Below are 25097 nucleotides of genomic sequence, written 5' to 3' on the forward strand. Positions count from 1 at the left end.
TACCATCTTCTTGTAGACTGACAGATTTATGCAGTCACAAAAAACATTATGGGGGACTGGAACCATACCACTGCCAACTTCCCTCTAATTACATTACCCTTTATATTTTCAAATTATGCTAAAGCCCATAATCAAATGCATCCAGAAATGCTGTTTTTGACTAACTAAAAGTTTACTGAAAACTACTACTCTAGGGCAGGAGTCTGCAAACTTTTTCTGTAAAGGGCCAAATAGTAACTATTTTAGGCTTTGAAGGCCATAATGTTTTGGCATAACTACTCAATCTGTTGTTGTAGTGTGAAAGTTATAAGCAAATATGTAAATTAATGGGCATGGTTGTATTTCAATAAAACTTTTTACCAAACAGGCTGGATCTGGCCTGATGCCTATAGTTTGCAGATCTCTGCTCTAGCCTCATAACTAAAGTTATTCAAGGGTGGTACCAGCCCACAACCAATTTATTCAGCACATGGTGTTGATCTACCTTAAAAAAATAACTAACCATTGGCAAAACAGAATTTTGCTTATGATCAAAATAAACCAAAATTTGGAATACATGATCTAGCAATAGGGTATTACACCCCGACCAAAAAAAAAAAAAAAAAATCAGTCAATTCTATGTTTAAAGAATCCCATTCCTTGTAAACTGATACAGCCACTATGGAGAACAGTATGGAGGGTCCTTAAAAAACTAAAAATAGAACTACCATACGACCCAGCAATCCCACTACTGGGAATATACCCTGAGAAAACCATAACTCAAAGAGTCACTTACCACAATGTTCGTTGCATCGCTATTTACAATAGCCAGGACATGGAAGCAACCTAAGTGTCCATCGACAGATGAATGGATAAAGAAGATGTGGCACATATATACAATGGAATATTACTCAGCCATAAAAAGAAATGAAATTGAGTTATTTGTAGTGAGGTGGATGGACCTAGAGTCTGTCATACGGAGTGAAGTAAGTCAGAAAGAGAAGAACAAATACTTTATGCTAACACATATATATGGAATCTAAAAAAAAGGTTCTGAAGAACCTACAGGCAGGACAGGAATAAAGAAGCAGATGGAGAGAATGGAGTTGAGGACACAGGGAGGGGGAAGGGTAAGCTGGGACAAAGTGAGAGGGTGGCATGTACATATATACACTACTAAATGTAAAACCGATAGCTAGTGGGAAGCAGCCACATAGCAAAGGGAGATCAGCTCGGTGCTTTGTGACCACCTAGAGGGGTGGGAGGGAGGGAGACGCAAGAGGGAAGAGATATGGGGATATATGTATATGTATAGCTGATTCACTTTGTTATACAGCAGAAACTAACACACCATTGTAAAGCAATTATACTCCAATAAAGATGTTAAAAAAAAAAAAGAATAAAGCAATCTTTGAAAAAAAAATGTTAAAAAAAAAAAAAGAATCCCATTCCTGAGAAAGTGACCGTTCCTAAAAACCTAAGAAGTATGGTAACCATATCTATGGTGTGACTTGTAATTCTTGAAAAATACTACTAATAGTTAATACGTACTGAACTACTCTATCCCAGACACTATAAAAAATGCTCTACAAGAATTAACTCATTTAATCCTTACAACAACTTTGTGATGTAGGTACTGTTATTATTCCCACTTTACAGATGGGAAAACTGAGGGCCAGATGAATAATTTGGCCAAGATCATAAGGCTAGTAGGTGAAAGAGGTAGGATTCAAACTCATGCATTCTTGCTCCTGTATCTGTGATCTTAATCACTACTCTTAAGACAGCAAGAGGAAAAGGAAGGCCAGTCAGTGCTTAGCCCTGGGAGTTCCACCTCACAGATAGATGGTTGGACCTCTCTGTGGATTAGCAAATATTTACTGACTTTTAATCATGTGTTGGCATGCCTAGTGTTTTACATATATTATTTAATCCTACTCACAGTGCTATATGGGAGGAGCTATTACCCTATTTTAACAAAAACCATGGTTTAGGGAGGTTGCGAATTGTGTAAGGACTAACCTAGTAAGTGATGAAGCTGCCTAAGCTGGCTCTGTTGGGATGACCATTTTGAAAATAAGATGATCACTTTCTGAACACCTATTTGTAGGAGGTTCATGTTACTGAAGAGGGAAGACCACATTCTAGACCAGAAGGCGCCAGGTGTTCTCTTTATGACACAGGGCTGTGTATGTGACAGAGGCCTTTACTTTCCCAAATGAGATCTGTACCACAGGGTTACATAGAATTCAGTTTCCTTCTTCTGCCATCAACAGATTGATTCCTACAAATATGGCTTTGACTGTGATTCTGTGTTTAGCCTTTCTTGCTTGTCCAGGCATTGTGCCAAGCTGAGTCCATCAAACTCCCAGAGCTTTTCTGGCATCTGCTTATTGTTCAAAAAGGGATTGTTAGCATACACTTTGGACCATTTCATTCTGCTGGCTTTATGCTCTGAGACCACAGCTATGAGAGCTCTCTCTGGGGGTCTACCTTGACCTTTACTGTACTTGTCAGGCCTTCCCCACATATAGGGGTTTGCAATTAAGAGACAGCTACTCAACTCATCGGAGATAGTTTGCATCCTACATTCTCTTAGTTGATTTTGGATAGTATTCAAGAGAAGAGAGGAAAATCCTTTTTTTATTCCACCATTTTAAAACCAGAAGTCTAACAGATGCAACTATGACTTTTTTTCCCTATCAAAGTCAAATTAATTCAGTAATTCTATCATTCTCAGCACAGACTTTAGCATGGATTAACTATCCACTGAACATACAGCATATATTCCTTAATTATGTCTAGAATTTTAGCTCCAGTTCTTTAAAGGAAACATCCAAAATAATTTAAAAATAATCATTAGGCAATTTAGTTTGGCGATGTATTTTTACCATATTCGCAATCACTGTTGTTTCTCACATCCTACTCCTTCCCTTTGGGTTCACTTTGCTCCATGTTGAGGTATATCATTTAGTAGCTCTTTCAGCAAGGGTGGAGGAGAAAGCAAATAATCTTTGCCTGTTTGAAAATATGTCTTTCTCTCACTTCTAAATTATAGTCTACCTGGATATGGAATTCTAGATTGACAGTTATTTCTGGAAATTAATTTATTGACTTCTGGCATCTCTTAGCGCCGGTAACAGCCATCAGTTTTTCCTTCCACTGTAGGAAACTTTTATTTTTAGTATCTTTGAAGATTTTCTCTTTGTCCTCAGTGTTTTACTCCTTCATTATGTTTTTGTCTAGGTATAGCTTTGTTTAATATTCAAGTGTGGCACTTGGTGGTATTCTCAATCTGAGTCTTCAATTCTGGAAAAGTTTTAGCCCATATCTTTTGGAATACTGCTTTCTCACCATTCTGATAGACTCATCTTCAGAAACTCCTATGAGATGAATGGTAGAGCCTCTTCTATCTTCCATGCACACCTGCCCCTCTATATTCTTCATCTCTCTGAGCTGCATTATGGGTGAATTTCTCATTATTTTCCAATTCATTAATTCTTTAACTGTGGCCAATCTAGAGTTTAATCTCACAACTCAGTGTATTTCAGACTATATTTTTTCATTTTCACTCCTTCCCACTACCTCATTTTTTCATTGAGTTTGGTTTTGTTTTGTAATATCTGATTTTTTCCTAATTCCTTTATCTTTTGAGTATCATAAGCATATTTATTTTAAAGTCATTTTCAAATTGCTCTGTTACTTTCATTTCATTTGGAGTAAATTCCTTTTTTTTTTTTTTTTTTTTTTGGATTTCTCATATATTGTAAAATTTTGGTTAGTACATTCTTCCTGAGTGGGGAATTTTAATTTCTTCCCCCTTCTCCTCACCACCTTGGTCCGTTCTCCCCTATGTGTAGTTTTATTGTTTCTGGTACTGGCCCCTAAGACAACTGGGACTAGGGTGATGGTCCAAGGCTCCTGTCCTGGGTGCTATTCTGGATATTGCAGAGCCAGTGCCAAGCCAGTGGGCAGCTGGCTCCAGGTCTTGGGTGGGAGACTATGTCTTCTTTCTGTTGCCTCCCCAGGAATGCAGATTCTTTCTTATAAGCCACTTCCCCATAGAGCAGTTGGTCATGGCTTTTTTGTAGATTCCTTGCTTGGGCAGAGAAGCTGTGGTTCCAAAAAGCAAATGTGGCTCTGGTCTCCTGCTTTGCATGGGGTACTTTTAGTCACTGTTACAACATGGAATTCAAACTACCTCTTTCCAGACTTGCAGCCCAGCAGGCAAGCAGCTTCATTCCTACTAACTGCTTTGTGATTCTGTTATGTTGCTGGTTTATGCATACTTACCTTTTTCCTGAAAGTGATTCTTTCTTTTTAATTTCCTCTATTTTGTATGTGGTGGTGCTGAAGGAGCCTTAAAATGTGAATTCACATCAAACTGCACCAAGAGTCAATTTTTAAAACATTCATTTTTATCGATATAACAATCCAAAAATTCTACAATGTTCAGCAGTGATAATACTTATTTTTCCATTTGTTCTCACCAGCAAACAAAGAACAAGCTGATTATATCCTACTGATAGATTCTCTTATTTACCTAGGCCTGGCTAATTGAAAGTAGATGGACCCAAATGATGAATTTCAATTTACTTTTTTTAAAAAAATATTTATTTATTTATTTGGCTGTGCTGGGTCTTAGTTGCGGCACGTGGGATCTTCATTGCCATGTGTGGGATCTTTGTTGCAGCATGTGGGATCTTCTGGGTGTGGCATGCGAACTCTTTAGTTGCGGCATGTGTGTGGGATCTAGTTCCCTGACCAGGGGTCAAACCCGGGCTCCCTGCATTGGGAGCACGGAGTCTAAACCACTGGACCACCAGGGAAGTCGCTTCAATTTACATTTCTTAACAGAAAAAAAAAAAAGAGTTGAGAAGCAGTAGTTACTCACTGGTCCTGTTGATTTTTATCTGTATTAGAACTTAAAATTTCTGCAGCTTTTAACCTCATCTTAATCAGAAAGAAATCCAGCTATTTGTACTTGTGTTTACTCAGCTTTTAAAGGATGAAGCTGAGAAGTATAATAGTCCAAAAGACGGAAGGCTTAATTTTGGAATTTTCTTAATCAGCATTGAAGAAAGCTTTAACACATTCTTCCAAGCCTTTTATTTCCTCAAACAAGATACATATATAATCTATTTTCAAAGGCTGCCTTACCTAGGACTCCATCTTAATTTCCTGTGCATGTTGCTGGCCTATAAGTGTTTATTATGCACAAGAGTTGAATATAAATGTACCATACTTTATATAACATATGTATTCCTGAAAATTTATGTATATCTTATATTTCAACAAATAATACTGCATTTTCTTTTTTAAGTGTAATATGATTTCAAAGATGTGTTCCTAGAGGAAAAGAAAATAGATCTGAAACACCATAAGAAAGGGCAGCATTAGGAAAGTGAACTTAATCAAACACTTGACTGGAAAATAACTTAACAGTGATAAAGCAATGAATGCTATAATTCAAATGTTATCCTGAAAACACAGCATTGACCAATGTCAAGAACTATACTAATTGCTGATGAAATGAGAATAGAATCTCATTTTGTTGGAGGAACACTTGGAACTTTTAGACAAAAACATGCATCAGTGATAGCTTTGAAGAGTCTCTCTACTTTTCTCTAACGGGGAAGGCGGAAAGGTAGATTTCAGGAATAGACAGGTTCAAATCTTGATTTTCCTTTATTATCTATGTGACTTTAGGCATGTTAAGTAACGTTAGGAGACCCCGTTTCTTTACCTGTAAATGGGGATAACAATGATGACTTTTTTGGATTAATGTGAACTAAAAGAATTGTCTGGCATATGGTAGGAACTCAATATGGTGACTATCAGTGTTATCACCATTAGCTGGCTTTTTTTCCTAGAAGAAAAATGCAAATACAAATACATATGACTGTACCTCTACTGTATCTGATGTAAGGGACACGCTGAAAGCTATATATCTCTGTATTTCTACTCCCTCCTCTGTGTCTGACTGGAATTCAGATTCTATTCAGAATAGGAGGGAAGGAAGGACAATAGCAAGAAGGCAGAATTTAAAGAAAAAAATAATTATATTAATATAATTATTAATTATAACAGCTACCACTACATTCCACAGTACTCCCTATGTACCATGCTAAATGCTCATACATGCCCTTATTTAAAATCTTATAACAACCCTATGGAATAAGCATTATTATTCTGTTTAAGAAGAGGAAGTCAAGCTTACAGTTTAAGTAACTTGTCCACAGATAGTAAATGACAGATCAGAAATTCAAACCCAGATCTGTGCAAAGTCTTTTTCTTTTTAGTGTCTAACATACCATACTGGGAAGACAGGGTGTAAGAAATACCACCACAGGGAAAGAAGCACACACCCTAAGCAATACAGAAAACTGTTGAATTAATATTCTAATTGCATTTCAGGGGCTCATGTTAGATCACTTCTAAATGTATGCTGAATTAAAGAGATAAATCCAACCAGCTAATGTGAACTTGTCTGATGAGTATGTGTTAAATACACTTGACCTTGACATTTTATATCAAAGCTGAAGAGGGACTGTCAGTCTCAAGAGGAATACCACCAAGGTATTTACAAGTAGGGCATTAGGATCATCATCTGAGGATGCAGGAAGGGAAGTATGAAGGAAAAGGATGATCTTTAACAAAACCAAATGGCCTACAACATCTCATCATCAAAAACTTTAAATACTAAGACTTCCTAGGAACTTGTAAAGAACCTGTGTAATTATTAAGGAAAATCAATTCCTTACGTGAAGAGAAAGGTACAAATATCCCAGTTGGTAAAGTAAGGAACTACTGGATAATCTAGCACATGGCAAGCCCTTTCAGCTACTTAAGTACTAGGCTTTCCTAAAAAGTTTAGGTGTTTCTAAATGTCTTAAATTATAATAGATTAGTACAAGTAATACAGTCTATAGGTAGTATTTAAAAATATATCTTATGAAAGGAAAAAAATTAAATGTAGGACAGTATTATACAATCATGTACATTATAGCTCTTAGGAAAATGCTATGGTAGGCAGAACACCAGCTTCTCAAAGATGCCCACATCCTAATTCCTGTAACCCGTGAATATGTTACCTTACATGGTAAGAGGGACTTTGCAGCTGTGCTTAAGGGTCTCCAGATGGTAAGATTATCCTGAATTACCTGTGTCGACCCAATATAACCACAAGGGTCTTTATAAGAGGGAGGCAGGAGTGTAAAAGCCAAAGAGAGAGATTTGGAGATGCTACACTGGGGACTCTGAAGATGGAGAAACAGGCCACACACCATGGAATACAAGCAGCCTCTAGAAGGTGGAAAAGGCATGGAAACAAATTCTTCCCTAGAGCCTCCAGAAGGAACACTGCCTGAAGACCCACTCCAGACTTCTGACCTCCAGAACTAGAAGATAATAAATTTGTGTTGTTTTAAGCCACTAAGTTTGTGATAATTTTGTACCAGCATCACTTGGAAACTAATAAAAATGGCCAAGATGGTAAATATACTGTGGATAGAAAAAATATATTTTAACTCTAAGATGAACAATTCGCTTTTAAATGATGTAAACCTTTAAACAATTCTAATATTTTCTGTCTTATTCAAGTTTGAAAGTCAAAAGCTTAAGGAAAATACACAAGGATTGTACACTGACACCATAAAGACTTTCTTAAAATTACAAGTGTTTTTTCTCTCCTTCCCTTGGTGTCTAAGAAACCTAACATTACTAGAACCCAACCATCAGGACAGGCTTTTGGCTTTTATCACAGATGTGAGAATCTACTCTGACCTTGTGAAAACCATCTTTTTTTCCCCTCTGTAAGTCTCAACCTCTTATAATGGGAACTGGAAAGAAGATCAATAAAATCAACCAACTGTGAAAATAGGTCCATAGGATGGAGTGAAACACTGATAGTGGGAATAATATATAATAGTATACATAATCACAAGGAGATTAGATCTGGTGCAATATTTATATGTGAAGCATGGAATCCTCCTGACTTTTACCCATCATACTCTGTCCTGTTTAATTCTCTGGGTTATAAGGGACATGAAGCTGATTCTGACCAGAATGTTCTTGATCAGGTTCAATGAGGGGAATATCGATTCCACTTGAAAGTTCTTTTCTATAGGGCATAGCATTATGAGTGATTATGACAACTGAGATTTTCTCAAAGTATAAATAATCAGCTTCTGCTTAGGTATCTAAACTCAGAAATACTCTGAGTCCTTCCCACTACTGTCTTTTTGGCATGGACTATGAATTTAAATAAAAGAAAAACAAATAGTTGCTTTCCCACTAACAGCATCCACTACGTTTAAAAGGCACACATTTGTCACTTCACAATTTAACCACTCAAAAGTTAAACAAATCCCTAGGCCAATGAAGACTTGTCCTCATTCTTTTCCTAAAACATGTATTTTACCTCAACATAATGACATACTTTATTGCCCTCCTGTCACTCAAGTCTTGCAGTTGAAGTGTTTATGCTGAAGGTGCTCTCACAGTGAGAAAATACTGAAGACATTCTTCCCCTTTCATAGGTGGGACCCACTGAATGGTAAATGGAACCTATAGTAGCATCACTTTTGGATGTTATATGAAGCTAGAACAAAAACCAAATCAAACCAGCCAGCCAAAAGCTAAGCCAGGGTTATCGTCCATGTTCATTTACCTGACAATGAGAGGAGGCTACAGATGGTCAGTATGATGTATAAAGATAAGCCAAAGCTTGTAGGCAAGCTACAAGGGTGTGACAAGGGACCCTTGTTAGACCAGTCACTCCCATTACTGAGAAAACCATCAGACTGGTCAGACAGGAGGCTAAATTTTTTTTTTTTTTAAGATGTTGGGGGTAGGAGTTTATTAATTTATTTTTGCTGTGTTGGGTCTTTGTTTCTGTGTGAGGGCTTTCTCTAGTTGTGGCAAGTGGGGGCCACTCTTCATCGCGGTGCACGGGCCTCTCACTATCGTGGCCTCTCTTGTTGTGGAGCACAGGCTCCAGACGCACAGGCTCAGTAGTTGTGGCTCATGGGCCTAGTTGCTCTGCGGCATGTGGGAATCCTCCCAGACCAGGGCTCGAACCCGTGTCCCCTGCATTAGCAGGCAGATTCTCAACCACTGCTCCACCAGGGAAGCCCAGGAGGCTAAATTTTTAAAGTGGCGGCTGCTTCTAGTTCTTGAGACCCTAGAACTTCTTACTCTTTCTCCATAAATGAGAGCCTTTGGTCTGTTGGTGTCCCCAAGAGTCAATGGCAGGCTCCTTTCACTGCTCTTGCAGGAGACTAACTCCTCAAAACCAAGCCAAAGACATTCAGACTCAAGACTGAGCTTTCTTCCCTGTGCAAAAGTAAGCAGGAATCTCATGTTTGGTAACAAAAGAGCTTTAGTGGAATTGCTATACTTATTAATACTTTAATTTGCATTTCACAGCATTTTTCTGTGTAGAATAGCCACAATAAGACAGGAATACTCTCAGTTCTTCTAATTGTCCTTCTTTAGCAGTCTGTCTCACATCTTTCTCTGTTTGTATCTTTGAACGGCTAACCTAACATTATGCCTGGGAGATTTCCATCTCAGTGTATCTTAAAGTCCTAATAATTTGGCCACCATAAAGTTTATTTACATAACAATAAACATATTATGTTTTCCATATTGGTTATGGTAGCTAGAAACTGGGATGCCCATGAAGGTTGCCAGATAAAATATAGGACACTCGATAAAATTTGAACTTTAGACAAACAATGGATAATTTTTTCGTTGTCTCAAATATTGCATGGAATATACTTATTCTAAAAAATTATCCATTGTTATCTAAAATTCAGATTTAACTGTGCATCTTCTACTTTTGCTTCCTCAATTTGCCAATCCTAATGCTCTTGCTTCTTGCAGGACACCTAATGAACCCAACCCTGGGTAGGCATATTGCAAATGGAAGGGGGAAAAATGTTTGGTCGTGTAAATCTGAAGTCTCCACATTCCGATTTATGTCAATGTCCAAATTTCAAATAACTGCTTGTGATAAACTTAGCGGCTTAGTCTTATTTTGATGATCAGATACAAGGCTGAACTTTTTAAAAGCCTAGGATATAATGTGAGAAAAAAGGCCATTTCATTTACTCCTTCACTAAAGGTTTTAGAAATCTCATATTCCTGGGTCGTTTCTCAGGTACTATGGGCAAGTTCCTTACCTCTGTTCCAGGGAAGGAATAAGACTATGGCCTTCAACCCTGAAGACGATCTGTTCTGCTGTCCAAACGGTGTGTGCTCTGAGTGGGTTCCCCCAGAAGTGGGAATGAATTTGACAAATCACTAAATGACCATTTTTAGAACCAGTTACTGTTCTTGTGAATTGACAGCTTCTCTTCACTAAAATTCCGAGTAATTTTAGTTCTTGATGCTTCTGTGTTACAGCAGAGCAACAACTTTTAAATGCCAACGATGGAGTTTTTATTGGTCTATGTGAACTAAGAAAGATAAGAACCAGATGTAGTAAGTTTTTCGTAAAGGTAAATGTTTCCAATTTAAGGACTAGCCCTTATGTCCTTTGTATCTTTTAGTATTAAAGTAAACTTTCTTTTGTGAAACTGGTGATGCTGGATATGAAGTTTTTTTTTTAACATCTTACATAGAAAACTGGTTGGCAAACTTTTCTCCAAAATTCTTTTAAAAATTGTCTAAATCTAGAAGTATGGGAATCATGCAGCATGCCTTTTATGTCTGTTTTGGAAATACCACTTCCTGTCTAACAATATTAAACAATTTTACCTCTGATCCATGTGTCTCCTTTTGAGGCTGTGTAAAGAGAACTGGACTCAAAGAAATATTCTAGGTTGAAGATACGCTGGTGGTAAAAAAAACATTTCTATTCTCTTATAAAGTTCAGAAAACATGTTTTAGGTTTTTTCTTTCCTACAAGAAGATCTGAATTATGCGCCCTGATCTCTGGCACAGTGTCACTCAATACATTTTAAACATTGTTGTTTTGGTAAAGGCAGCAGTAACATATGCATTCTATAAATGTCAAACATAAAATGCGACACATTCAGCATTCTATAAACCACGCAAACAACTCAGCATTCCAGATGTCTGAAACGTCTATAATATAGCTCAGCTCCTTCCCACTTGGAACAACGAAATTACTAATTTTTTTTTTTTGCAATTCTTATGCCAACGTGGATTAGGAAAGTTTAAGAATATTTTCTTACTCCTTTCATAAGAAAGGGCTTTTAATAAATATCCTAGAAGAAGTCATGTAATATTATGAATAGGCATATAGTAATTTTTAATAGGATATTCAGACATGTACTGGCACTTTGCAAAAATCCCATCTGACTGAATATTTTAAAATTCATTTTAATCCCCACAGCATTCCTTCAAGGTATACGTTGCTATCCATGATACAGAGAGGCTGAGTGTAAGTTAAGCAGCTTGGAAAAGGTTACAGAGCTAATGAGTGATGCCATCAGAAACAGGGGTAAGTGAATCTAGTCTGTGCTCTTTTCACTTTATCAAGTTGTGCTCTTTTCACTTTATCAAGTTGTTTCACTTTATCAACTTTATCAAGTTATGTGTTCTGGTTGATTCTGAAAGTAGAAATGGCTCTCGTCTACTGCAGATTGTTTAACCATGGGAAAGACAAAATATGTTCATGATCCTTGTCGTGCCAATAAATGATACCTCAGAAGTCCCCTTTATGTAGCTTTGGTTTGGTTCAAGATTTTGGTGGAGAGAGATGATTCACAAAGCACTTAATGCACAAAGTCCCTCTGGCTCAAGACGACTAACCATAACCCACCAGCTGTTTCACAGCATGCATTTCTGTGTGGCTTACAGCCAATGAGCAATGAAAAAGAAAATCACATCTGTGACCCAATTTTTCTTTAGTTACTAGTCATTTATATCATGCATAGAACTGGATGGGACCTAAGGAACTAACCCTTGGTTACTCCAATTTTCTTACTGAAAATAAAAGCATCTGCTTTTAATTCACCTTTTGGGAATAAGATGAAGTATTGAATAGACTGACTATCAGAAAATATGAGAAAGCACACAAAATGCCCAACATAACGATTGGTAATGTCATCCTAAATTTTAGACATACATACATAAAAGATTCAGATCAAGAAACACCTCATAGCTTCTGCTACAATGTCCTGCTCCGAAGAACGCTCAGCCAGTGTCAGATGGTTGTTAGTACTTTGTGTAGCACAGTATATATCAAACTTGTGTTTGACGTAGTAGTTACACTGGTGGGATTCCAATAACCAAAGCAAAAAAATCCCCCAAACTGGGCTTTTCCAATTGTATAGTTTAAATATTTGTACCATTATTTTTATTGATGCATAATTTTTGGTTTCTATTCTTAATTTCTTACTCTCTCCAAAAAGTTTCTATAAAGCAAGTCTTAAATAAAATATCACGCTGTCTAGGAAAGGATGGTATGGGCTGCCATGAAGAGGACGGAGTGATGGGACAGTGGTGGGAAGTCTGCATGTGTATACAATTAATATCATTAACAGACATTAACAGACATCGAAAGAGAGAACTTTCAAACAGAAGTTTTAATTTGAGCCGCATAAATACCTTGTTAAATTGGAGTCATCTCCTCTCTGCTTGACTGAATCAATACAAGGAAAAGAAGACCTGTGCTTATTGAGGGAACTTGGAAGTCCTGGTCCCCACTGAATGGATGGGGAATAAGTGAGAGGCCTTGACGGAGGTACTAGCTCCAGCCCTTATTTAGCTGTGGGACCTCAGGCAAGTTCCTCATACACCACTTTCCTTGTTTGTATCATGGTACAGGATAACTGAAGTTTGCTACTTTGTTATTTCCTCAAGGGTAACAAAAACTCACCGGAGGAACTATGACATGGATTCCTCTAGATCTAAAGAACTATTAGAAACACTTGCTGACCCTCTCATAACAGCGAATCAGCTAAGCAGCCTGGCCTGCCCCTCATCTACATGTCATCAAGAAGCAACAATATGGTGGTTTTCATACGATTTAACTCGGTATGTGAATTATAATCACTAGCGTATGTCTGCACGCATCCCCGAGTATGTTGAAGTTTGAGTGGTAGGGGCAAAATTACACGTGAATTTATTCTTGAGAAATAAGCAACTCTTTGTAATGTGCCTGTGGTTGGAGCATGTGTACGAGGGTGAAGTTCACATCCCGCAAAGCCATTATTCAGTGACAGAAAACATTAAAACACGAGGAAGAACTAAAAATTATGGCAAATGTTATAGATTGTACTAGAGCACTACATTCATATATTTGGATTAAAAACCATATTGATCATTTTTTTTTGGTAAGAGCCCTGTTAGGATGCATACATGTGCTCTTTGTGTCATCTATCTGTTACCTCACCTTACACGTGCCCAGGCCTGGGACACTCACAAGGTGGAATATTCGCACACCTTGCTCAGGAATATGCCTCTTCATTGTTTGGGAGAAAAGTACAATACAAAGTCACAGTCTGAATCCTGAGATTCTGTACCACCCCAGGGGAATCCAAAGTAAAGCAATCTGGTTCTTCTTCAGCATACCAATCAGCAGGGGCAAATGAGGGCCAGCCTGCTATGAAGCAGACATCAGAGACATCTGTGTCCCTGGAATTCTAAAAGAGCTCAGAAGTCTGGGCTTTATACCATCATCTGAAGGTCTGCACATAGACAGACAATGCTTAAGAAATACCCTTTGATGATGATAAAAATACATGGCACTGCAAAATAGCCTGTTTCGTGAAAAAACAATCTGCCATGTTCCAAATTCTGAATATAGATAACATTGAAATGAAACTGTCTAGATTAACTGTTGCAATAAGAGAGAACTCATTTCATCCTGCCCTTGTGTGTCTATCAACTGTTAACCATCCCTTAAAATGCAGCTCAGCCATCACCTTGGTGTATCATATTGTTTCATATCTGTTTACATCTGATGTCCCTCCAGGAACATAAGTAAAGTTGCCAAAGGTGTCTACTTGGTTGTTGGATGTCGGCAGGTAGCTCAGTACCTGTCAGACAGATGGTGCTGAGTAAATGCTTATGGAACCAAGTGGGCCTCAAACAATGTAGGTGGGACACCCCTAAAGGATGACCCACATAGAACAGATGAAAGAGTGAGAGGTAATTGAATGAGGTGGCCAAGGGTGTTTGGACTCAGAATTCAAGGAAAATGCTAGGACATGCTTCAGGTTAAACAGAACCTTGCCTTGAGGAATTACTTTTTTGTGTGCAAATAATTTACCGCGCTTACTAAAAAAGAAAATAGGTTTCAAAGCATTTATTTTGTGGTTCTAACACAGAAGTTGCCAACACCATTCAAGATTTCCTTAGTTCACAGAATTAGGCATAAAAATAAGAGGCCGACAGTAATCACTACAGAAGGTTAGTGTAAATAAAACAGCAACGGGAAACTATGAGGGATTTGCTCACATTTTGTCAAGAAGCATGAAGAGAGCAAAACAAAGTCCCCCTTGGGACCTTGACTTAATATGACAGGTCCATTATAAGTAAACTGATGCTACCACTTGGGGCAGACCATGTTGCTCTCTTGAAAGCAAGTCTGTCTTCTAGAGTCTGAAGTTCTACATGTGTGATTAACTCCTTCAAGGCATCTTCGTAGTACAAATGTGTTATCACACATATAACAGTATATCATTTATATCATCATCTCTGCTTACTATAGACAGAAAAAAACTACCATCTTAGAACAAGTAAATATGACCTATATGAACCCAAGACTTCACCTTCAGGGCCCTGTCGCTCCTGATGCTGTGTGATATTCCAGGAGCCAGACGCTCCACACCTCTACCTTCCTTCTCTGCAGGTTACTTGGTAGCTTAGGGACCCAGCAACTGAATAATGGCTTTGTATTTCTAAAGGTGACTGACCTTGAATGAACTACGAGAGAGGTAGGGTGGAGGTCAGGAATGACCAAGGCTTGAGGACAAAGTCCTTCAACCACCCAGACAAGAGAAGATGGCTGAAAAGATGCTGACTAAGGCAGAAGAAACCAACGCTTTCCGCTTCACACCTGCTTAGAGCATCCCGCTGTCTTTCAATTTATGGGGGTCTTCACAACTGTAGGCTTTGGCCACGTCTCCTGGATCCTGTAACCAGCACCAGAAGATCAAAGCTCCCCAGTTTATCCTCTGGAGATAAGGAAATATCATGTTTGGAGGACAGAATTTCAAACAATCCAAAGAATTTATTTCTGTGTAACTGACTTTCCCCAAGAAGAAAAACCTGGCCATATGGAATACACACAATCGATAAATATAAGAGAAGAACTTCATGAAATTGTAGATGCTTAAATGATAATCCTATTTGAACTGGTATTAAAGAAACTATGGGGGACTTCCCTGGTGGTGCAGTGGTTAAGAATCCGCCTGCCAAGGCAAGGGGCACGGGTTCGAGCCCTGGTCTGGGAAGATCCCACATGCCACGGAGCAACTAAGCCTGTGCGCCAAACTACTGAGCCTGTGCTCTGGAGCCCACGAGCCACAACTACTGAGCCCACGTGCCACAACTACTGAAGCCCGCGCGCCTAGAGCCTGTGCTCTGCAGTAAGAGAAGCCGCCGCAATGAGAAGCCTGCACACCGCATCGAAGAGTAGCCCCCGTTTGCCGCAACTAGAGAAAGCCCGCACGCAGCAATGAAGACCCATCGCAGCCAAAAATAAATAAAAAAATAAAAAAAATTAAGAAGAAACTATGATTCACTGGGAATCAGATGGATTTGTCCTTCAAAAGTCCTTCAAAATCACTGGGCTTCAGTTTTCCCAATGACGGTGGTTAGATCAGAAACAAAATATCTAAGAGGTCTGATGAGTGGCCAGGGCTCCAGCATCTTCCCCATTGACTAAAATAGCCTCACTTTCATCTCTTTAATATATTGAAATTCTCACGAACAAAAACAAAAAGCAAAATGATTTTAGAGGTCCCGGATGATTCCATCATATTATCTTAATCATACACCTCAATAAAAGTAGGAAAAGAGTTAAAACTGCTCATAATCTCTGGCCCTCTCCTCTTAGCTCCTTTTTTTAATACCTAGGAATGTGCTGGCTAAAATATATCCCAAAATTCCTGCACAACTCCAGGGGCCACCATTCATACCAAAGACAATATCAATGGTGTTCCCTGGAGCATTCCACTCAGTGACCCCAAAAACGATGGTTTTAGAGTGGCGAAGGCCTGTGTTTGCATCTCAGCCCTGCCACTTGAGGACAAAGGCTATACGATCCTTGGCAAGCTGTTTAATTACCTCTCTGATCCTATTTCCTTCTCAGTAAAATGGAGATAATAAATTGTATTTCCAAAGGCTGCTGTAAAAACTAAATGAGATAACGTATGTACAGAACCTGATGGAGGACAGCACACCACCAGCAGCATCAGTTCTCTAAAATGACAAAATCTATCCCATTTCACAGCATGGAAAACAATTTGTGTCTAGCACTTACGGCCCATACCGTAAGGACAAACCAAAAGGTTTTGTGAAATTTGGAACAGATCTCATTTGCTGAAGATGGGGTAGGTACCCTAAAAGTTAAAGGGGTCAGAATGTAGTGACCTGAAAACTGCACAGTTTTTTTAAGTCTCTGAATTGTGATAACTGGCAGAAAGGAAGACTAATCAGCATGCTAATTCACTAGGGTGTGTTGGTACAACTGTTATCAAGGATAGGCGACTGTTTAGATAAGACAAGCTGTACTCACTAAGGATGTATGTGCTGCCAGCAAATTACCATGTGTCTAATTCAAACTTTTTTGTCTTCCCTGGGAATCTAGAACTGGGCAGTATTTAACAGCACTAAATCTTTTGATTCTTAAATTAAGAAGTGACTAACCTACGCAATAAAGCTATAACTTATGAATTACAGATTCTCAAACGACCCGACAGATTGTAGATATCATCTAGTCTAACCCCCATATGTTACACCAGGGAAGACTGAGGTCTGAGGAAGATGAGAGACACATCTAAGGTCACAGAGGGCAGAGCCAATTCTGGCACTTGGTCTCATTAACTTATTCTTTTTCTTACTACAGGAGATCAATCTTTAGTTTTACGCACTATACATACCAACAGTTTAACTATGGATATATAGATTCTTGTCTCAACTCAGCATAATTTGGGGTTCATAGGGCAGTGGAAGACATCGAAAGACTGGGCCAATGACAGAAGCAGCTGGGTGGGAATGTGTGGAAAGGTCTGAGGATATTCGAGAGGGTAATGCATATGGAAAGGCTGTTAGGGGCCTGCCAGTCTGGGGTTTGGGTAGTGGCAATTAGGGTCTATTAAGGGACCAAACATAGAATGATTCTCCACATCAAGGACGTAACAAAGTGACTAGCTCATAGTAGGTACTTAGTACTTACATGTTGTGTGGTTGGATGATGAGCTAAGAGTGAATGAAGGAATGCAAGGGCCTGTTCTGAGAGAAGAAATGAGAGCTTCAGAGACAACAGAGAAGAGGGCTACCTAGCGCCGTCCCTTATGGGAGAGTTCCCAGAGCTCTCCCTAACCTCTGCAGGAAGGGGGTGGCTTGTTTCCCTCACGGGGACGGAGGAGTGAGTCTGTGCCCCCTTGCTTCCGCCTCATGTTTCCACTCTGAGGAAATGCAGTCATCCCCATGGAACCGCCTCTGCTTCTGATGCCCTCTGCTCCCAGGATGGAACCTGGAGAAGTGGAGTGCTCGAGAGAAAGTCTGTCTCCAAGAGCAACAGAAATTTCAAATCCACACGTCACACTGTTTTTTAGAGGAGACTCTGCTTAGGGGTCAGCTGGGCAAGCTACTGACCGTACTGATACTGACGGGGGGAAATGTTTCCTAGCAGGAACTTAAGATCAAGAAACAAATGTGATTCTAGGATACTAGAGAAGATCCTAAGGAAGAATGAGGGAAAGCTGGGGTTGCCTGGTCAATTTTCCATTCCCTGAAAATGTGGCCATCTGTGGTCCTCAGCCTGGGTGCTTGAACCTTTGGCCAAGTCTGTTAAGGCTGGATTTTCAAAGCAGGATTCATTTGAACAACACTGGTGGCACAGACATGATAGAGTCTCATTATGTTTTCCAAACAGTAAGAGGTTAGTGTTTGATATTTCCTTTCCTTTCAACATCTATGTATAATATTTTTTTCACTTTTGTACCATAGGATGTAGTCACTTTGAAGAAAATATGCACTCATCACCTCGTATTTCTCTAGGACTAAACAGAGAAGTGATAACACAAGAGTCTTTATCAGCATCTAAGAGAGACCTTTCAAGGTTCATACGATGTGAGCAACTTCCTATTTAAGAGGCACACTAACACTTCAGTGGCAAATAATGAAGTATTGACAGCATTTTCTCCCACAATATCTAGCAGACTAATGGCAAAATGAGAGTGTGCGTAGCAGCTGTTGGGACAGAACGATGGATTCTGCCTCATGTTCATATGAAAGATAGATACAGCCCAAGGGGAAGATGTACTGTCTCTATTGTGACCTTCACTTACATTTGATTAAGACAAAGTTGGTACATTTTTAAAAAGATGCTCTCAAAACCAGGAGAACAGGTCAGTGAAAAGACCAATAATATACACACTCTTCCTCAACTCCCATTGTGACTGGCGAGGCTTTATATTTTTAGCACAGTTTCAAGTCTCTAAAAAGAAACGCCACCTAAAAGAAATGTGCTAAGCACCCTCTAAGTGTTTCTCATTAACTTGCCAATGCTGGTACTCGTTCCTTAAGGCTGGCTTACAGCACTCATCCTACTTCAGCTGTCTGCCATTCAAGGAATAAATGTGAAACTAGGTGCAATTTGAAAGAAAGGGACTGTATCTGTAGGAACGGTCATATCAGTATTTGTAAAATATCTTGAGAAATACTAGGAAAAAGCAACCCAGGAGAGTGTTCTGCGATGAAATGGTAGGGAAGAAACCAAACGGAAAGGTTTTTCTAATAAAGGGACAGGTTTGTTCTCATCGTACAAAGAATCTTAGCTAAGGAGTTAATTCCTTTTAAAAGATCAGCTTTTGGATAAGAGTGAAAACATACCACTGTGTCTAGATTAGCATGCGATGAACTCCCAGAGTGGTCCTCACGCGGTCCAGCTCTGAGCGTCCGGATTCTTTTTTTCTGGTCTTTAATTACGCGGCTGAACACCTAACTGTATGTAAAAGTGCATCTAAGGAAACAGAATGAGTAAAGTCACACAAACGCCCACTCACCTCCCATGATTTTGGACTGGCAGTTAATAAACTCTGGCTTCCTGTCCGTGAGGTAGCGCTGGCAGGTGTGGTGGAGGATCTGGAAGAAGGTGCATTTTTCTGAGGCTGTGCTGGCTACCCACTGGTCAAAAGCATTTTCAAACAACAAATCAAACTCCGCAGAATCCTGGAAAAGACAGTGAAATAACGACTGATCTCAAGCTATAAAAACTGCTGCTTCCAGTTCACCACGTTAAGAGACTCATAAAGGCTAAAACACCTTTCAAAGACTTTTGTCCTAATCACGAGACTCATTTAACTAGCACCTAGGTGCACAGAGAGTATACCTTTCTCTCCTTATCAAGCAGACCTCAAATCTCATGGCATTTTTAGATGTCCCCAGGAAGTTAAGAGCACAGAAGTCCCTTTAGCTTAACTGCATATCAACTTGTGTCAGAATTCAGACTATGCATTGCCTTCCCAATTACTCGAAAAAGGATTCCTTTAGGTTCTTGGCACTGAACAGTATTAATCTTGTCCCTAACCTTGGCAGGAAAAGATTACCCCTTACTATTACAGTATATAGTTACATTTTACATTTTCTTTTTCCTCATTATTATTTTTTTTTTTTGCGGTACGCGGCCTCTCACTGTTGTGGCCTCTCCTGTTGCGGAGCACAGGCTCCGGACGCGCAGGCTCAGTGGTCATGGCTCATGGGCCCAGCCGCTCTGCGGCATGTGGGATCTTCCCGGACCGGGGCACGAACCCGTGTCCCCTGCATCGGCAGGCGGACTCTCAACCACTGCGCCACCAGGGAAGCCCTCTTTTTCCTTATTATTGATGTATTTTATGGTGAGTGTGTGAGCAAAGGGAATTCACTTGGAATACATAACTCTACCATGGAATGTTTCTCTTATTAAATCCAATGGAATCCTAATACATCATTTTTAAGGTGCAGTTCATTTATTTGATTTTTGGTAAATAAACCTCATCACTGGTGGCATTAGGAGATAAATGGAGCTTCGATGAACATGGTTTGTCATATTGATAATCACAGATGTGATTATCTGAATCTGCTCTTTGCACTTGGCTGATAAACATATTACTGGAGTAGCACTTCTTCAATATTCATCCCCTTAGGCACCTCCGTCAAACATGATGAAAAGGTTTATAATTTCCTGTAAGAAGGGCACAGGAATCAAAAAGTCTTAGCCACATAACTGAAATAGAGCAACAGTCTTGTTAAAAATGACTCAGACAACCATCACCCTGCCAAGGTCAATGAGAGAGTCATTGTGTGGAAAGAACACCTTCGCTCAGCACTGGACAGTTCACTCACCCGATTAGGATCGATGCCATTAACCTGGCGAAGCTGCTCAAGCATCCACTGTGATCTCCGCACGAACGACGTGGAGCCTTCAAACTGTTTGACCTTCGTGATGGATGCCTGTGTGGGTTTCTTGTTTGTCACTGCCAAGAAAAGACCAGTCAGATTAGTGGGTGTGCAGGGTGGTTTGGGTCCTCATTCAGTGGTGTGTCTATCTTATACCTACATACATATGTGCAATGAGAGAGAGAGAGAAAAACTGATATATCTGGTGTGTGTATATAGAGAGAGAAATATACATATGTGTGTATATACATGTGTATGTGTATGAGTACAGAGGGGAGGAAGAGGGGGGAGGGAGGGAAGGAGGGAGGGGGAGGGAGAGATAAGTACAGAGAGAAAGAAAGAGAAGCAGAGAAAGAGAGAAAATGAAAATGAATGAATAGGTGTACCTTTAGTAAGAGATGAACTCAAAAGAAATAGAAACTATAACGTGCACCCTCAAGCAGTTACAATAGAATTTTAATTGTAAGGGCAGCTTCATTTATGCCGTCATCCACTCACATTGAACACGACAGGAATAATTAACACCAAGCTCCTCTAATGGAGGCTACAAATGCGCAATGATGTCTAGCAGGGAAAGCAGCGTATGGGGCTGACAGGCATCAGGTAGGGGTAGTTAGGAAAGGCTGCATTTTAAAGGAAGTGCAGGTTACCGGTTCCCCTAGGGAGCTGCAATGCATATTTCTAATGTTATAGTCCAGTGTAAATATTCCAGGCTTTAGTGAGAAGATAAGAAGTAATACTTCACTCAAAAAAACCCCCCAACTATTTGGCTTTAAAATATAGTCAGTTTGTATCCAGTTTGCATCTGATTATAACCCCTGCCCCTCTCCACATATGAATTCCTGAGGTCACCACAACTGTAGGGCCAGGACAGTTCCTCCTCCTGGCCTTAGTCAGTTCTCCCTTCCATGCTGAGGATGGACCTTGTCACCTCTTGGACAGAGGTCAAGTAGCAGCCACCAGGAGAGAGTCACTCTGAATATTTCTCTGTCTGCTTACTTCAGGATTAGAGCCTCAAGGGAGGGGAGGTAATTAAGTATTTTAGAAGGGTTTTCCTAAAAGCTCCTCCTGAGCTCTGCCTATAAGAATTGTAAGTTTAAATAGAAACGATGCTCTTAAAGGAGCCAGGAAAAGTGGAAAGCATTCCTTGTAATGAATGCAATCCTAGTAAGACTGTGCATCAGTGCTACATTCTTTCTTAGTTTCAAATAAGCCCACAGATCCCACACTTGCAAATAACCATGCAAATGCTCAACAGATGGCAAAAAGAATCCTTGCGGGATGAAGGACAGAAAACACCTATTCCAGTCATGATTGGTGGTAAGAAGGCTCTCCTTCACACATACCAGAGTTTTATCACAGCTTCAGTGTCTGGGGTCATGAAAGCAGTGACCAAGAGGGGAAAGAAATGTGGGCACCCTGCCTTTAGGGTGGGTAAGAACCCTATGGTACAGGACTGGGCTGTTTTTAGGATCTCAGTACAATCTTCTCCCTTTGTTCCTAACCAGAATTTGCAAACATTTTTTAAAAATGTCAAATAATGCTTAGGTTTACTGCCCATTATTCAGTTATATTTGGCTAGAAGCTTATGAACATTTCACACCAATTACATTTACTTTCACGGTTAAAAAGTCATCATCCCCTTAACACCCACGATCAAGGAAATGTTATAGTCTTCCATTCACAAATGGCCTGTCTAGCCTACAGCTCCATGTATAAGTCTGCTTAAGTCCCATTAGGAACAACCATTCCCTTCACTAAATTCACACAATATTACCAGTCTGCCAGGGCTGTCTGTCCACTTAATTTAATTCATTTATTTTATGTGTCTATATGACACAAAGGGAAGCTCTAATAGGTTTCTCTGATAGTCAGGCCCTGCTCTGCTGTTTTAATGTCAAGGGAAACAACACACCTGGAATATATGTGGGTCCTAAAATGTGCTTAAACGATTAAAGAATGCTTTTCAATAACAGGAAAACATGGGTTCCTGTATTAGACACACACCCCTAAACACACAAAGAGGATTTCCTCCTTTGTTTATGTAAATCACACGACATTTAGGCATCCTGGGAAACATGAAGGCTTTCCTTCTGACTGCAGTTAACTCATATTTTTATTTCTGGTCCATTTATTTCCAACTAGTTTATAGCATTATAAAAGTTCAAACATAAAGCAAGATTGCCGTAATTATTGGCATGTTTGAGACTGACACTTTTAGGAAGGCAAGTTCCACTGGAAGTTTGTCACTGAAATGAGAAGGGCAGGAACTCCACCCACCCAACAAATGCCCCACAGAATTGTTCAACAGCAATCGCACTGCACAGTGGTCATTTTTAACGGAGGCAGTTACAACTTCATCCATTCCTGACTTTTTTCCCTCTATTACGTTATTGCTTGCCCAGTTCTTGGAATCTGATAGTTTTCCTGGGCACTGAGCCCGGTTTGGTTTTAATTTTTGTTTATTTTTATTATCTCCAACATCCCAGTTTCTATTTTGAAGCAGGTGCCTTAAAATGATATTATTATATACACATTACATAGAATTAAATAAAGACTTTCCCCTGCTGAGGTCAAAACAGTTGTACAATCACACCACTGCCAGACGTTGAGTTCTGTGCTAGAAGGAGGCATGTTTTAACCCCTTCCTCTTTTGGTGTTTTTAGGATCCAGAGCTGTTAAAAATAAGTCAGTCAGTCAAATTCCAGATGTCTAGTGAAAAACAGCAATTCACCTTCTCCTTCCTAAGGAAAGCTAATTGATAGCACACGCTGGAAAATGCAACCAAATGATCTGAATCAGTAACAGCATAGTGCTGTATGTCCAACTACCCCCATATGGTAGACTCCATATTCATTATTTTGAATAACTTTAAAGGCGAGATAATCAGGGCATTTCTGTCATGCCTTGATCATTCATGAGGAAAAGGTAAATATATAGGCATTCAAAGGGGATACGATATTCCCAGGTTATACTGCAGACCACCCAGAATCAGCCTGATCCCCTGGTTTTCCACTCAGACCCGCACATCGAAATCACCTGGGAGTTTTACAACAAAAACACCAAACACTGTCAATCAGAATCCCTGGGGGTGTGGCCCTGGCATCCATATTTTAAATCTCTCCAGTTGACTCTGAGGCACTTTGACTGTTGAGAGCCACTGAATTATGTATTTAGTCATTTAACAAATATTTATGGCATATTTATTAGATGGAAGATACAGAAGGAAGTTTTATGGCAATTCAAATATTGAGTAAAAAGTGGTTCTGAATGAAGAACTTTGGTGGGGAGGAGATGAGAATGATGCAACAGAGTATTAAAGCATAACAGGAAAAATGACATAGGAGTCATCTGAGGTGTGTAGGTGGGGGTGCTTTAAGGACCAAGGTAGAGTTGGGGAAAGTCAGGGAGGTTTCATGAAGCAGCCACATTCCAGGAGTTATAACATTAGCCCTCACCTGGACGTCTGTGATTTTCCCCAAACCGGCTTTCTGACCAGCTTGGCTATTCAAACTGAAATACATAAGACTGAACCATCTTTTAAAAACTCCTTGCCAAAGAAATCTTGAGAAAGAAGAACAAAGCTGGAGGTGACATGCTTCGGTAAGTCAAGTTTTGGGGTTATCCAAGCCTAATGCTTCTTTTCACTCACTCCTGGAACCCACTGCTTTCTATGGTGGCATCAGAGGAAGACAGAAGCATGGGGCAAACCGAATCCAGGTCCTTCTACTACCAGTTGTGACAAAAAGAATGTGGTTTTCATGGCTGCATGCCTTCTTTCAGCCTTCATGTAGACTTATCTACATCTCAGCTGTAGTTAAGAAGCAGTGTTAGGAACTCTTATGTCTAGAATATCATTACCATCATTACTCTAGTGGTGTAACATCTCTTTCTCATGAACTAATGGTGTAAAGAGTTCTTTTAAAAAATGGTCCAGGGGCTTTCGTGGTGGCACAGTGGTTGGGAGTCCGCCTGCCGATGCAGGGGACACGGGTTCGTGCCCTGGTCCGGGAAGATCCCACATGCCACGGAGTGGCTGGGCCCGTGAGCCATGGCCGTTGAGCCTGCGCGTCGGGAGCCTGTGCTCCGCAACGGGAGAGGCCACAACGGTGAGAGGCCCGCGTACCGCAAACAATAAAAATAAAAAATGGTCCAGCCATGAAACACTGTACAGAAATAAGACACTTAGCCATAGTCAAAGAGTGGAGATCACCAGCCTTGCTTTTGCCCAGTGAGAAAATTCTATTTAATCAAAACCAGAGAAGCCAGCCAATAGTACAATACCATCTAGTCGATCAAACCTGGTCTTGTATCAAGTTAGGAATTGGTGGAAGAGGGGACAAAGGCTGTTATCAGAAAGGAAAGACAGAAATGCAGCTTACTTGCATGTGATGCTAAATGGCAGAAAAACACACACTCTGCCAGGGATTAAGAGGCTGATCCTCCATTTCAAGGTCCAAAGGTTGGGAGACTGCTTTTTTTTTAAAGTCACTCTTTCCTCTACAATCTCATTATTCAGAGTATCATTCCTC

At 39.8% G+C, this 25097-nt stretch overlaps 1 protein-coding gene across 4 annotated transcripts in view; it reads right to left on the reverse strand.

Moving 5' to 3' along the window:
* Positions 1–25097, reverse strand: part of STXBP6 (syntaxin binding protein 6) — a 273630-nt gene that overhangs the window by 46472 nt on the left and 202061 nt on the right. For all 4 annotated transcript variants that reach the window (XM_060294688.1, XM_060294687.2, XM_060294686.2 and 1 more), the window contains 2 exons: positions 20512–20642; positions 19194–19359 (listed from right to left, as the gene is read on the reverse strand). In XM_060294688.1, the coding sequence (XP_060150671.1) occupies positions 19194–19359; positions 20512–20642 (297 nt within the window). The remainder of the gene's footprint in view (positions 1–19193; positions 19360–20511; positions 20643–25097) is intronic.

Source organism: Globicephala melas, chromosome 2, assembly GCF_963455315.2.
Source record: "Globicephala melas chromosome 2, mGloMel1.2, whole genome shotgun sequence".
NCBI lineage: Eukaryota > Metazoa > Chordata > Mammalia > Artiodactyla > Delphinidae > Globicephala > Globicephala melas.